This window comes from Opisthocomus hoazin, chromosome 2, assembly GCF_030867145.1.
Source record: "Opisthocomus hoazin isolate bOpiHoa1 chromosome 2, bOpiHoa1.hap1, whole genome shotgun sequence".
Taxonomy (NCBI): domain Eukaryota; kingdom Metazoa; phylum Chordata; class Aves; order Opisthocomiformes; family Opisthocomidae; genus Opisthocomus; species Opisthocomus hoazin.
In genome coordinates this window covers 27,021,472-27,035,314 of record NC_134415.1, presented here as the reverse complement: position 1 = coordinate 27,035,314, position 13,843 = coordinate 27,021,472, and the positions used below count along the sequence as shown (strand labels likewise).

Below are 13,843 nucleotides of genomic sequence, written 5' to 3'. Positions count from 1 at the left end.
ACATTGGTTAATCGTGTCTAGGACTCGTGTGCTCTTGCTAACATTTAACCTCTTCCTTTCAGAAATCAAAAGGACTGCAAAGGAGCAATCAAGGTAACAAGCTGAGCTTCTGCTGTAGGTCCGCTTGTAGGTAAGCTATTCTGCAGATGGTCATCAGGCAGGATTTGCACTACGAGATCCACATGAACAACACTTCAAAAATACACTGTGACACCCTACTTACTCAACTGTCCCTATAGCACATTCTATCCAAGTTAATATATACCCTTCTCCAACCAGTTGTGCAAAGTCAAAATAAAACTGCCAAAAACAACTGATCTGTTAAAAAACATACCACCATCCAAGTAAGTATCCAGTTTCTTTTTAAATAGCTAAGAAATCACAGGTTTTGCTCATTACAATATTCTGGATTTAAGATTAATTCTGTGATACATGCCAGAGAAGAAAGGGAAGAAAAAGAAGAGAAAAAAAGAAATCACACATTAGAAGGAAAAACTAGGTGAGGACAACAATCAACAATGACTTTTTTCCACACACAGCATTGTGGTTTACAAAGTTAGTTACAAAGCCTAGGCTATAGATAATTTTAAATTCATTTACTAAAAGTAGTCCTAGAAAGCTATCTTCCACACAGTAACAGATATTGTTTGTTCAGACAGTCTCATCTGCCACTCAGCATGGCCAGCAGTTGACCTTAGCAAATCAGTCCAGAAAATCTGAAAAGCCCATGCTGATCTGACAACATCTGTCACAAATTCTGTGACATGCCTCCTTGCAGTGATGGTAACCTGCACGTGTCTTATCTAGATTGTTTCTACCATCTTCCAAGCTTTCTTATAATCTCATATAGTTAAGAGTCTCTAGCTACCACTACATTAAATCCCTTCATTTTAGTGAAGACTTGAGTCAACCAAGACATTTCAGGCAGTAAGAAAGTACTCTGCTGAACTGCTTTCATATTAATAGCCCTATTTCCTACTAATTACAGAAGAAAACATGCAGTCAGATGCAAAAAACAATAGAAGTTATCCTCTTGGTCCTCAAAAAGTTAAATAGCAAGACTTTCGTAACGGGGTCTGCCACAATTCACCTCATTACCTCATTTCTACCACACTTTCTCAAAAAGGAGAATTAAAGCACCATTGATTCATTAAACAAACAAAAAACTAGCCAAACATACCAACAGCTGGAACGGGAACATAAAACACCCTGAACTCATCCTTAATAAAATGTGCAACTTGAACAATACAAAAGTTTCCTCAAGAGCACACCACTAGTTGAGAATCTAACCAAAATTCAGCTACATGCAACAATAAAAAAAAAATTTCCAGAAAAATAAATTGTCCGATGACCTGACACAGGTGAATCAATGCTGCTTTTCAAAGTACTGAGTAGTTGAGCAATTTGCCTATGGTTAACTGTGTGCAAGTTTTGTTCAGAGTGATATTTTATTTATTATAAAAAGCAAAGAAGTTTCAGTTCTTATACAGCTGAAGGCTGTGTTTTCAAAAAACAATTATGCTACTCCTCTTGCATTTGCAGCAAGCTTTCTTCCACCAGTAAGCCAACTATTATGTTCCCCAGTGCTTTCATTTATGTTTTTGGCACACACTGCTACTGTATTTACTGTCTTCATTTAGAAACCATCGAGCAGTTTCAATGACTGATCATATGCCAGGATGGGCCTATCTTGAACATAACCAGAGGCTTTAAGAGTTTACCACTCTCTCCTGCATGCATGACATTAGACCAAATACTGATTTCCATGGCTTGACGAAGGTGTAATAACTCATGATTATTAAGTAACTGCAATCTTAAAATAATTTAAAATAGGAACCCTAACACTTTAAGAAAGACAGAGCTAAATTTAAGGGTGATGAATCCTATCACAGAATTAACATGCACAGCCAGGCCATAAAACTGGCAGAGAGGGGAGAGTAATTGATTTCTGGAATGGGAAGATGTGAATATGGAATAGTTGCCAACTTTTAAGTTAAAATTACAAGAGCTGACACAAAGGCTTGAGAATTAAAATTGCTTTCCCAAAACACAAAATAAAACTCCTAAATAGCTCCTGTTATATTGAAATGCAACAAAGGTTTCTGTTATGGTAAAACACACATGCTTTCAAAAAGTCCTCCTAACAACAGGGCAACTAAAGGTCAAGGTAAAGTCCTGGGTATATAAACTCATCCTTTCTTTAAAGTCTAACTCGGGTTACATTGTATTAGCCGCAAGCCAAAAGCACCCACGGAGAGGCTGGCACATAGCAACTTGTTACTCCTAGTAACTCACTCACTCATGTGCCAGGAAAATTAACCACCAGCAAGACCCAAGAGACTTTTCAGAAAGGGGAAGAGGCTACAGACTTAAGTTTCTGAGACTGTCAAATCAAAAAGATCAGAAGGGATAATCGGTATGATGCTTCTTGTTCCCGACACATGAACTGTTAATCACACTTTTCACCAAACACAAGCATTTGCCTTTAAAGAAATACTATTAAAGTGTCAGGGTTCAATACAATTCTGGATTTTTACATGCAATTCTGAAGATATAGAACAACCCTTCAGGTTGTGACAAGGTAGACTCAAGGAACTGTTTCACATCTACGCTGCTAAGAGTTAAAAGAAGAATAAACTGAATAGCTCTGCTCCCTGCTTTACCCCCTCAACAGCTGTAGTGGTCTGTACGTGCATTACCAGGGGATAAAGACCGCTGAAATGCTAGTGACAAAGTTGTGTGCCACACAGAGCCAGTAAAAACTTAAGCTCAATACCCATTTTACTGTACTTAATTAAAAACATTCTCTAGTCATAGGAACATAAACATTTTGCTTGACCAGAAGACCAAAACAATTTGATTTGGACCTTTTAAGCTTGAAAGGACAGAAATTATATTTACCATTTGAATAAGTTCCCTTTTTATTAACCCAACCGCAAAACTCCTGTCTGATTTAAATTGTCATATTCTATAATTAGTGACCATTGATAACAAAGTATGCCATAAGTGGATCTGGTATGGGATATTATTTTTTACAATATCTTAACTTGTATTCTTCCCCAATCATTTCCTCACCTTATCTAAGAATAAAATTAATTTTGTATAAGATGCTGAAATTGCTTCAGTTTGGTATGACACTAGAAAGCGCAAGTCAACATTACAAATCAAGTTTGTTTGTATTTTCCCCAGAAACTGAAGAAACACTCATGTCGTTTTCACATGGCAAAATTAGCACTGAATGCAATATAAAAATACCTTTTATTTGAAACGAAGGGGTAGCTGTTAAGCATTACTTCACAAAGTACAGAAACTCATTTTGCAGTTAATGTAGCACTTAGCTATTTTAAATGTGTGAAGGGGATGTACAGGGAGGTAATTTAATAGGAAAACAGTGCCAGAGAAAATATGCAATCTAGCTTTCCAAAAGCCAAGGAAAAACCTCTTCTTCCCTTGAATCCCTGTGTAAATCCAGGTGGAAGTTATAGGTATTGGATTAATTCCTTGGACAAATATATACTTTACAAATCAGCTAAACCAGTGCTGCTTAATTTTCAAAGTTTCCTCAGACAAATAAGATAATGAGATATTTTATAACGATAAGTGTTACAGCAGATAAATTTAGACTGGAAACACAGGTGAAACCCTGATTCTGCTGCATTCAGTGACATAAACCCCACTGACCTCGACTGGAATAGGTCATACTAAGCAGATGAATATTCAAGCACTTGCAGGATCTCTTCACCCACTTCACTTGAATTAAGCATTTAGCTTCATAATTAAAAGGTTGAGATACTTTTTTCATCAATTTTAACCATACTCTAACAGTTATGTTCTTTCTATCAAAAACTGTAAACATCAAGTGTTCAGTAACGAGGGACCCTACACTTAAGTATATTCCCATCTGGCAAAATCTCTTGGCTATTTTTAAACTCAATTTACACCATTTTGATGTACTGAGTTTATTTTGCTCCTGCTTCCTACTCTTAAGGGAAAATACAGAAAATGGCAATTACCAAGCTTTGTCCGTCCTGACCATACTATGGGACCCAGCCTATGCCTCTCCAGGGGGTTCTGACATTTGCATCTTACTTTTCCTACAGAATCCAACAGTGGTGCAATCTAAGTTCAGTTCTCATCATATGTTGCTGTTACATGCACGTGGAACCAAAATTTATGCTGCTTAACAAGACTTCAGTCTTACATGTACACTATATCTTAAGTACAGAATTTTTAATGAAAAACATAATATGCTTTTCAAAAGCTTTACCCAATTACACTAAATTGGAACTTTTTAAAAAAATAAAATCATCATTTTATTCGCCCACACTTTCCCATAGAATTTTACTTGGGAAGAAATTAATAAAATAAGACCTGTGCTTTTATTTTGTAAAGGACCAACCACCTACAGAAACAAAGAAGTAACCTATTAAATCACTTCTAAAAGTTCACTTGGTTATGCAGCGATGCACCATGCTATTTTTCAAATACAGCAATAGCAAAAATAAAGCTCTTTCCCCCTTCATATTCAGACAAATTGCTGTGACTTTTTATTCCTGCTTTCCTTCAGATCAGCCTTCCTGGCCCATGCTACACTGTCCTTCTTTAAACTTGCTCATTCCACCTCCTCTTTCAGTCCTTCTGAGAAAAATCTACTGTGCCGCTTTCACCTGTTATCCAGAGATTGTCAACTCTGCAAGTGTGTGATTGTCTCAGATACAAACTTTTAATCTGTAATTTGAAAAAGTAAACTTTTATAACATGTAGAAAGTTTTCCTGTTATGGTGGGGAGTAGCTTTAATGCCTTTAATTGTCAAGGGTGTAAATATCACTTACTAGAATTGGAACTTCTTCCTTTTGCAGCACTATTCTTGAATATACACATGCAAATATAATTTTTGTTGTTACTCGCACCTTGACCTCCCAGCTCCACAGCAAAACTCCTATTTCTGTACTAAACCCTGTCATATCAATGATCGGACAAAAACTACCAGTTTCACCAAAACTTCGCTTGGTAAGATAGTGAGAAACAGTGGCAAAGAGAAGGAACTTCAAATGAGAATGAGACAGAAATCTTTTCCCAATGGTAGCTGGGTAACACAACAGCACAATCTTTTTTTTTTTTAAAAAAAAAAAGCCTTTTCCCTTCACCATATTCATAGCACCAATTTTACTACTATTTTAGCAGGCTATAGGTCACCTACAACTCTGCTCAGACTGCTGTCTCTTCCCATAGCTCCCACACCCTTAAAATACTAAGGCCTAGTATCCTGCTTCTACATTTCATCAGCCTTTCTCTGCTTCACCCCCCCCCCAAAAAAAAGAAAAAATAGTAGCCAGAAGCAGTACTACTAAACATAATGATATAAAGTGAATTTCATGCTCTAATCATGGTCACTGCAGTTATGTTCTTCTCATTTTTAAATTAAAGACTCTCATTTGATGATTCAACTCATCCGCAATCAATTCCTGATGTACAGAGCAAAAACCCTAAGCCCATGAAGTTTCAGGAAGATCATGGGAAGTTCAAAAACCATGGTTGCAATGAAAAACTATGAATATACTAGAAGAGAGTATGATAAGAAACATTTCCAGAAAGTTTCACAGCCAACAGGAGTGTTTAAATACTGAACTTGGTGCAGCTACTGGAGAGGAGATAGCTTCTGCTCTCTCTCCCCACTGAAGCTTCTCTAATCAGCCCACCACTTCCACACTGTCCCCTCACCTGTAAAGCACTTCTGGGTTCTTACTTGTAGAAAAATACATTAGAAGTTTTCCATACACTTAGTTGCTATGCCTAGCACTACTATAGACAAGAAAGCTAAAGAAAAGCCATGCATAGTAGACTCACAGAGCACAGCAGATGGGAGTAGCATAGCAGATACTGAACTATCTACGCAGAACAACACAGAAGATACTGAATCACCAGTCTCGCTACTGAGCTACAATAGCTACTGAGCATGTCTTAGAATTTGGACCAAATTACATCAATTTTCATTAAGAACTTTGTGCTAAGCTCCAAAGTACAGCAAACATTAAACCTTGAGACAGTTTGGGTTTTTTTTTTTTAATACTGACAATATACAAATTATTTTTACTCTACTCTTAGAAGCAGTTTGAACCCTTTTTGCTAAAACTAAGAAAATTAGTCTGAGGAACAGTTCCAAATAAAACTGTCCATACTTGGCATGGAAAACTTTAGTCCAAACAATTTAGCAATGCTGTTAGCAGCTGAGAAGAAGGTCTTGTGAAGAAACACTGTAGGTGACCATAACTATGATAAGCTCTGCCTTTAAGTCAAAAGTATACTACAAAATAGGCATCTTGTAGACAACATACTTCACTGGCCATGATCTCAGCAAAACTTAACAGAAACTAGTTCAGTGACTCTCTGATAAAAATCAATGATTTGGACATGAAACTGGACTAGCAGTGACAGCTTCTTTTTATAGTAGAGCATTTTGCCAAGGGAGTCTTATACAACAGACATTATTTACTAGTTATTCATCTAGTTCGGCTGTGGTTCTAACCTTCAAAATACACACACTGATATGAGACTATAAATATAATTTTAGCCTGACAGATTAAAACAGGAGTCAGGACTACAATGGTATAGAAGCTGAAGGGAAGTGTCTTTTTTCATAAGACCACAACACATATCCCTTCTCCCATAAACAGAATATTAACCTATCCAGAATTGTTGGTATGCCACCTTTTCAAAAGCACTGAATGATTTTAAGATAGATAGATATTAAAAAACAAACAAAAAAAATCTGTAGATTGACGTAATCTTCTTTTGATCAGAAAGCCTGGAGCAATAAGTAATTCCATTTGTTTTTCCTACAGCAACTAACATTAAATTCAGCACCTGCAAAACTAATATCTGACTAAACTAGAAAGCAACGAATATGGAAAAAGAAATCTGATACCAAGCTGGCACACAGAAGATGTGAAAGATTTAAATAGAAAAGTTCATGTGAAGACTGTCAATAGGCTCTATATTTAGGAGCTGCTCTTGATGGAAGTAAATTCTAAGACCAAAAATTCAAATCTAAGGATAAAAAAGGTCAATTTGTTAAGAATTAAAGACTAAATGTTCCACTCCATAAACTAGGAACAGTTCCTTAATATAGAAAAAAAAAAAACTAAACAGCCCATTTTTCACAGAACTACATTAGAATATTTAAAAAAATCTTGAAGTTTCTTCAGCTATTATAGGTTCTCTATTTCCCAAGACTGTAACTTCACTAAACAGAACTTTTGACTACTTTGTAGTGTGCCCTGCTGAGATTATTTGTAGGATTTAAACCTAAATTCCTCACAGATCATCCTTATTCTTCATCTGAAATAAAGATTCTCTCTCTTAGGAAAACTTGCCCAAGAAGATCACAGTTGCAGGGGATGTTGAATACAAAAGGTAGAGGATGGGCGACTACAGAAGAGGAAATAACAACAAACCATTAAGGACACAAAAAAGTGCAAATCTGAGACAAAAAACTGTCATTTCACTCACAAATATTAAGGCTGCAGTAAAAGTAAACCATTCTAAAATTTTTAAGAACATTTTCCTCTAGGGAACATAGACAACTTAATATGAGAAAAGAATTAATCTCAGCTGCTTTAACTCCATTTACTTTTGTCACCTGAAGCACACACTAAATGACTCCAAACATTCCAAGTTTAAGGTTTGAACTGACCCTGACAGATTTAATAACGTTGAAATTTTCCCCATAAGCAAGCTTATTAGGCCTTCCTATAATCCTTCCACAAAAGCTTAGCTTGAAGACAGCACCTGGTTTTCAGTCAAACCCAAGCTCTCTCTCAAGGGTTTAAGTAAAGAAAATACTATTGTTAACACCTATTTTAGACCCCATATTTGAATGTTGAAACTACACACTGGAAGGTCTTCTTAAAAATGTCTTATTACGGTATACTTTGCCACTGTAAGTCTCAGCCCCACAGAGATTGTTATAATCATCGCTAGCCTATGGCTGAAAGATTTTTTGACCGCTTTCCAGTTCTGTGGGAAGACAGTTTAATTTGGAAGTGAATGGTAAGAATTTCTTTTCATATTACTTGTTCTTTGAGCATGATATAGGAAACAAGCCTGCAGTGACACGCACCTTCCCAAATGGATATTCTATACTATTAAGAAGATCACAGAAAAACATCAGGAAACGTTTACTCATTCCAGCTGCACTTGACATCTTGGTACACAGGAAACAAAATGTATATTTGCTTTACAACCTGACAGACCATATTAATTGTGCTAAATAAAAGCAATTAATTGTGTTTTCTATTCACCATTTTCCACCTGTATTTTTACATGCTTCTTCAACTAAAAGTGACAGAAACAAGCATGGATACTGTCACCATAAGGAATCAGGTCAGGTTCCAAGGTCAAATTGTAACTTTTTCAAAAATTAAGGTAACTGCATGTGCTATTCCAGTCTTTTAAAAAGACTTGCTATTGAGACAAAATTACCACTTACAATACTAAAAATAACAGTTCCTTTGCTAGATTTCTTGAACTCAACACTCTCAGAATTGTCCATGAAGTGATAAAATCCTGCTGTTAAGTTATTTTGGCTGCAGATTTGTATTATGTAAACTACAAAGTAACAGAGTAAAAAGAAGGTGGGGGGAAGCAACTTCAACTTCTAACAGGTTTAACAAGCTTTTTTTTTTGCTTTTTTTTTTTAATACAGTCACTGGATCTTCAGTATTTCTTATTCAACTTTTAAATAATACAGCAAAATGGACACTCTCCTGAAAAACAAACACATAGGAAACCTGCTAACTTAACTGAAGAGCACGTTACTAATTTATTTCACGTCTCCTGACATCAGTCGGGTTTTGCTGAGCTTTTACCTAAAAGCAATGGATATCACCACACACGAAAATAAGCTGCACATTAACGACAACACACAATCTTGCTGCCCCTCCTCTCAATCGCACTCCCTCAGCAAAGCCTCCGAAGGGAAGATTGGGACTGTTACCTACTCGTTACAGATGTATTTCTTCTCCTAGCTGTGATACAATACGCAGGCAAATTAAGAAAGTTTGGTAATACACAGCAGCAGTACAATTAACTTCAGAAATATGTACTTTTAAGATTATCTGTCTACAGGCTTTCAAACAACACAACTATGAAAGCGTGTTACACAATCTGATCTGGTCATTTCAGCGGCAAACAAAAAATAGTCCCTAGATAAAAAGGAAAAAAAACACAACACTGTCTACCCAAGAAGGTACTTTCTAAAGTGGAAGGATAATTTTTCTTTTTCTTCTGGAACATCTCTCCTTTCAGTAAAACAGATGCAAGTATTTTAGGCCAGTCTGACAAACCTATTGGGGAGTTTTACAATACCGTTTATACTTACTTTAGAATATTTTTTCTTAGAAGTAATGAAACAAGACAGTGACTATAAACAAGATGAAGTACTTTACAGCAGCATAATACCAAACTGCTTTTTCGTCTACAAAAAGCTACTTTTCTCCCAATACAGGCTTCAAACACCTCAGAAGTAATCATTTATTTGAAGATCTCTGAAAAAGCAAAAAGCCTTAATGTGATTTCTTAAGTGTATGCTGAGCACCCTTAGGCATCAGTATAATGACTGTACTTTCATTTTTCTGCCCCTCCCTGGGAACGCTGGCTACTGCTCCACAGATTATACTATGCTGGCAGCATCACAACTGTTACCGAATCCCATATCAGCTTTAGAGAATTAAAGCAAAGCTTCATCTTCCCAAGACGTATGTGATTAGAACAAGAAGTTTTACAAAACTATATGTTTAAAGAGAGAGGAAACACTTTCTAGAAGCTTTTATTTGTTTGTTTGGGGGGCAGGGGAGGTTCAAGAGAAGCAGGGAGAGAGGGAGACTCAAGCAGATGGAGAGATATCTTCCTATGTCCATAGCTACATTCAGGTCAAATCTAACATCACAAACCAAAGGGAGAAGACACACGGAAGAGTGCTGCTCGACTGCTAGCTGGGATACTATAACACATAAAAGTATATTTTGCCCACAGTTTATGTTTCGAAGCAGGTTTGGAGGGCAAGTCTTTAAATATAAATCATAAGCATAAAGACAGATGTGAACTTCCTTTATGAATTTAAGGCAATTCAAACTACTATAAGACTGCATAACTGAAGAAATTCCTCTGATAGTTTATGGCCTCAACTTTCTGAACATCTGAGCTGCTGATGCCATGCAAAACGTCTCTGTGTTGTAAGTAAAGAGCTGTAAAACTGCACTCACAAAACTATAAGACTTAATCATACAGAGTTGAAAATTTAATATTAAAGTCCCAGCTCAGTGAAGAATGTAAACTTGGATATTTGCTGATTTAAGCTGGAATTACTCCCTGTGTAAAGTATGTGTGTTTATCCTTTTGCTGGATCAGGACTCAAACTTTCTGAACTCTGCCACCTATGTGCGATACTTACCAAGTGCTTTTACAAGGTCTTAAGTGTGGTTTTATAAACGTGATCTCCGAGGAAAACATACTGTCTAAACAGCACATGAACAGCAGAAACTAAAGTTTGATTTCAAACAAATTATTCCGGTTATAAATCCCTCCTATCAAACTAGCGTACCAAGACAGGACACAACTTCACACAGAAAAGAAAGCCCAAAACAAGCAGCAAAAACATCCCTGCTGTTGTTCACAAGTAACACCCAAAGCTGCTGCAACAAACATGACAAAAAAAAAACCCTCCCCTTGTTACTCTCCTGCCCAAGCTTATTTGCATTTAATAATATTTCTGCCAACAGCCAGTTTTATGGTTCGTGTACATCTGCCACTCAGGAAAAAAAAGCTCTTGAAATACTACAGACATGAATGTAAAAGCCACAAAAATCAAACAAAAAATTGCTTATTATTTTTAAATTTGCTGTATTCCATTCAGATTTTGGATATTTGCTGCAAATCATCAGAGATTTTTTCAACCATTGTATGATGCAGCTTCAAAAACCTTACATGGTAGGTTTTTAATGCTAGTGGTAGTAAAATTAATACACTGGGTCACGCTAAGGCCGTCTCTCTCCCTTATGTTTCAGGTCCCTGTCAAATACTTTAATAATAAGTTTATATTCTCTGCCTAATAACTATTTCTGTAGTTTTAAAAGAAGAAAAATACAGAAGTTTATTTTGACATTCAAAGGTGTGGAAGCTTGCAATTAACTTTCATTTCCTTTTTGTAACCTAACGAAGTGAGTCCTTCCAGACTTCAGCTCCCGTACAAAGGATAAAACCTTCACTACCTACTTTAATGTCCGCGATGCCAGCATCTACAATTTTCATCCACTCGTGAGCGTTCGCACACAGCACTGTATGCAGGAGAAGGTCTCCGAGGCAAGTCCTGATCGTTAGCATAGGACAGGCGAAACGCCATTCAGACACTGTTGAGAAGCGACGGGAAGGAACCAAGCAGCCAAACGCGAACCCCTCTCCTGTAGCTCGGGATATTCTGCCACAGGCACAGAGCTCCTCTTCGCAAAATCCCCCCGTGGGAGGAGCCACCGCTCGCTGCCCCCCGGTTTTAGTGCTCATCTTGACCCTCCTGAACTCAACTCACCGTCTACGCTTCTGGGCGGCGAGCCCTCCACCCGCACACCTGCCCGCCCACCGCCTACCCCCAAGCCCGGCAGAGGAGCGGCGGAGAGTCGGCGGAGACAGCCCGCGGGGCGGCGAACGGGAACCGGCCCGCACCGACGCCTGCGGACGTGAGTAGGGGAAGCGATCCCGCCGGCGCACGGCGCTCCCCACCGGGGAAGCAGCGCGGAGGGTGCGGGAAGGGGCCGAGCCGCGACGGGCAAAGCGGTGTCGAAAGAGGCAGCCGCGGACGGCCGAGGGAGCCGGCACCTGTAGCCCGAGGGCTGGGGGGGGGCGAGGGACGGGTACCTTTGAGCTGGGGCAGCGGCGAGAGCTCCACCTGGCTGCTCTGGCTGCGGAACTGCGAGGAGCCCTGCGAGCGCTTCTGCCTCTGAGCCTTGCGCACCGATTTCCGTGTGAAGCCATCCACTTTCTCCGCGGCAGAGATGGCCGCCGACATGGCTGGGCGGTGAGGCGGCGCGGGGGGACGTCGCTCTCCAGAAGCATATATTAAAGCGGAGGGAAGAACCGGGCGGGCAAAAAAAACCCCAAAACCAAAGAGGGCTTAAAAAAATAAAACCCGAAGGCAAGTCCTCCCTGCTCTCGCACGCCGCGCCGACGGGACGAGGGGAGCAGAGGGCCGGCGTCCCAGCGGCGAGCGGGGCGGCGGCGGTGCCAGCGCGGGCTGACGGGCGCGGGGGAAGGCTCCGGGGTCCGGGCTGCCGCCTGGCTCCGCAGTTCCTGCTTCCCTCGCCGCTTCCTCCCCGCGCGGAGCCGGCTGCCGGGAAGGGGGGGCGGGAGGGGTGGGGGAAGAGGAAAGGGAAAAATAAACAAGCAAACCCAGCGGCAACTTTGCCCGGCGGGCGCCAAACTTTCCCGCGGAGGGGGGGGGGGGGGGGGGCGGACTGGGCTCCTGCTCTCCTCAGAGCGGGCGCGACGCGAGCGGCCGCCGGCCGGGCCCCGCTGCCCCGCTCCCGCCTCGCTCGCCCCGCGTCCCCCTCAGCCGGGTTCGCCTGCGCCAGCCCGCGCCGAGCCCGCTGTCATCGGCCGGACTCGCCCCTGGGCCGAGCTCGCCGGGGAGGCGGCTTCCACACGCCCCTTCTCCGCCTTCAGCTGCCGCCGGGCGCTCCCCGCGCCTCCGCCGTCATCCTGCCCCCTCCCGCTCCGCCGCGGGCCGCCGCGCGTGTCTCCGCCCGCCGCAGCCGCGCCACCAGAGCCCCGCAGCCAGCGGGCGAGCGGCCGCGCAACTTCGCGGAGCGAGCGGAGTTGAGGGGAGGAAGGAGGGGAAGGGGGGGGGCGGGAGCGACCGCCAAGGGGGCAAGAAGGGGCGAGAGGAGCGGCCGGCGCTGGCGGCGGTGGATGATTGACGGCGCCGGGCCGCCAATGAAAAGAGAAGATCCTGGAACACCCCACACCCCTCCCGCGCAGGGGCTTGGGGAAGACGCGGGAGATGGGCAGCGCATCGGGGACGGTATGATTGACAACAGGCTTCTCCAACCGAAAGGAGGGGAGGGGACGGGAGGCGGGCGGGGTTTCTGGCTAACGTAAAACGCGAGGAAAGGGGAAGGGGTGGGGATGGCGGGTGGGGCGGGCGCCGGCCAATCGTCGTCGGGGGGCGGTCACGGGGCCGGGACTGGGAAGCGGCAACCGGCGGAGCGGGGCTGTTGGGTACGCGACGCCGCCGTTAATCGAGCCGCCCCTGGCCGCGGGCGCGCTGGGCGAGCCGGGGCTCCGGTGTCCCCCGAGGGCTGCGAGGCGGGGCAGGGGCTCGCCCAGCGGTGCCAGCGCTGCTGGGGTAGGCGGCAGCCGCGCTCGTTGCCCTCAGCGAGCCGCACGCGGTAACCGGCGGTGCTCCTGGCGGGGGGGAGCCGCTAAAACGGGAGCGGTTCGTGCCTTCCTCGGCGTGCTTCCGGCTGCTCCCCCCTGGAACCTGAGCGTGTGTGGTGTTCCTTCCCTCTCCGGACGAGTTTGGCCCGTGGGGGTCCGCGTTGCCGTGGCGTCGGCTTTCCCACACGGAGCCGCGGGCTGGAAGCGCGAAATGGCCCGAAACGAGCCCGCGCGGGACTCCCGGTGCTGATGGAGTTATTAATTCTTCGGTTTCGCGCTGTTTATGTGGCTCGGGGTGAGGCTGGGCTGCGAGACGTGAGAAGCGTGACCGCTGCAGCGTGCGGAAAAGGCGGCTGCGCGGGGTCTGGCTCCTGCCTGGTGCCGGTTCCGTGTGGGAACAGCCTCCCCCCCTTCGGA

At 42.7% G+C, this 13,843-nt stretch overlaps 1 protein-coding gene across 2 annotated transcripts in view; it reads right to left on the bottom strand.

Annotated features, from left to right (window-relative positions):
• The window catches only part of PPP2R5A (protein phosphatase 2 regulatory subunit B'alpha), a 49,077-nt gene extending 36,217 nt beyond the window's left edge, over nucleotides 1-12,860 (bottom strand). The window contains exon 1 of one of the 2 annotated variants that reach the window (XM_075412953.1): nucleotides 11,909-12,860. In XM_075412953.1, the coding sequence (XP_075269068.1) occupies nucleotides 11,909-12,059 (151 nt within the window). In that variant the 5' untranslated portion in view covers nucleotides 12,060-12,860. The remainder of the gene's footprint in view (nucleotides 1-11,908) is intronic. The other variant, XM_009932835.2, reaches the window with a different exon arrangement.
• Nucleotides 12,861-13,843: the final 983 nt, after the last annotated feature.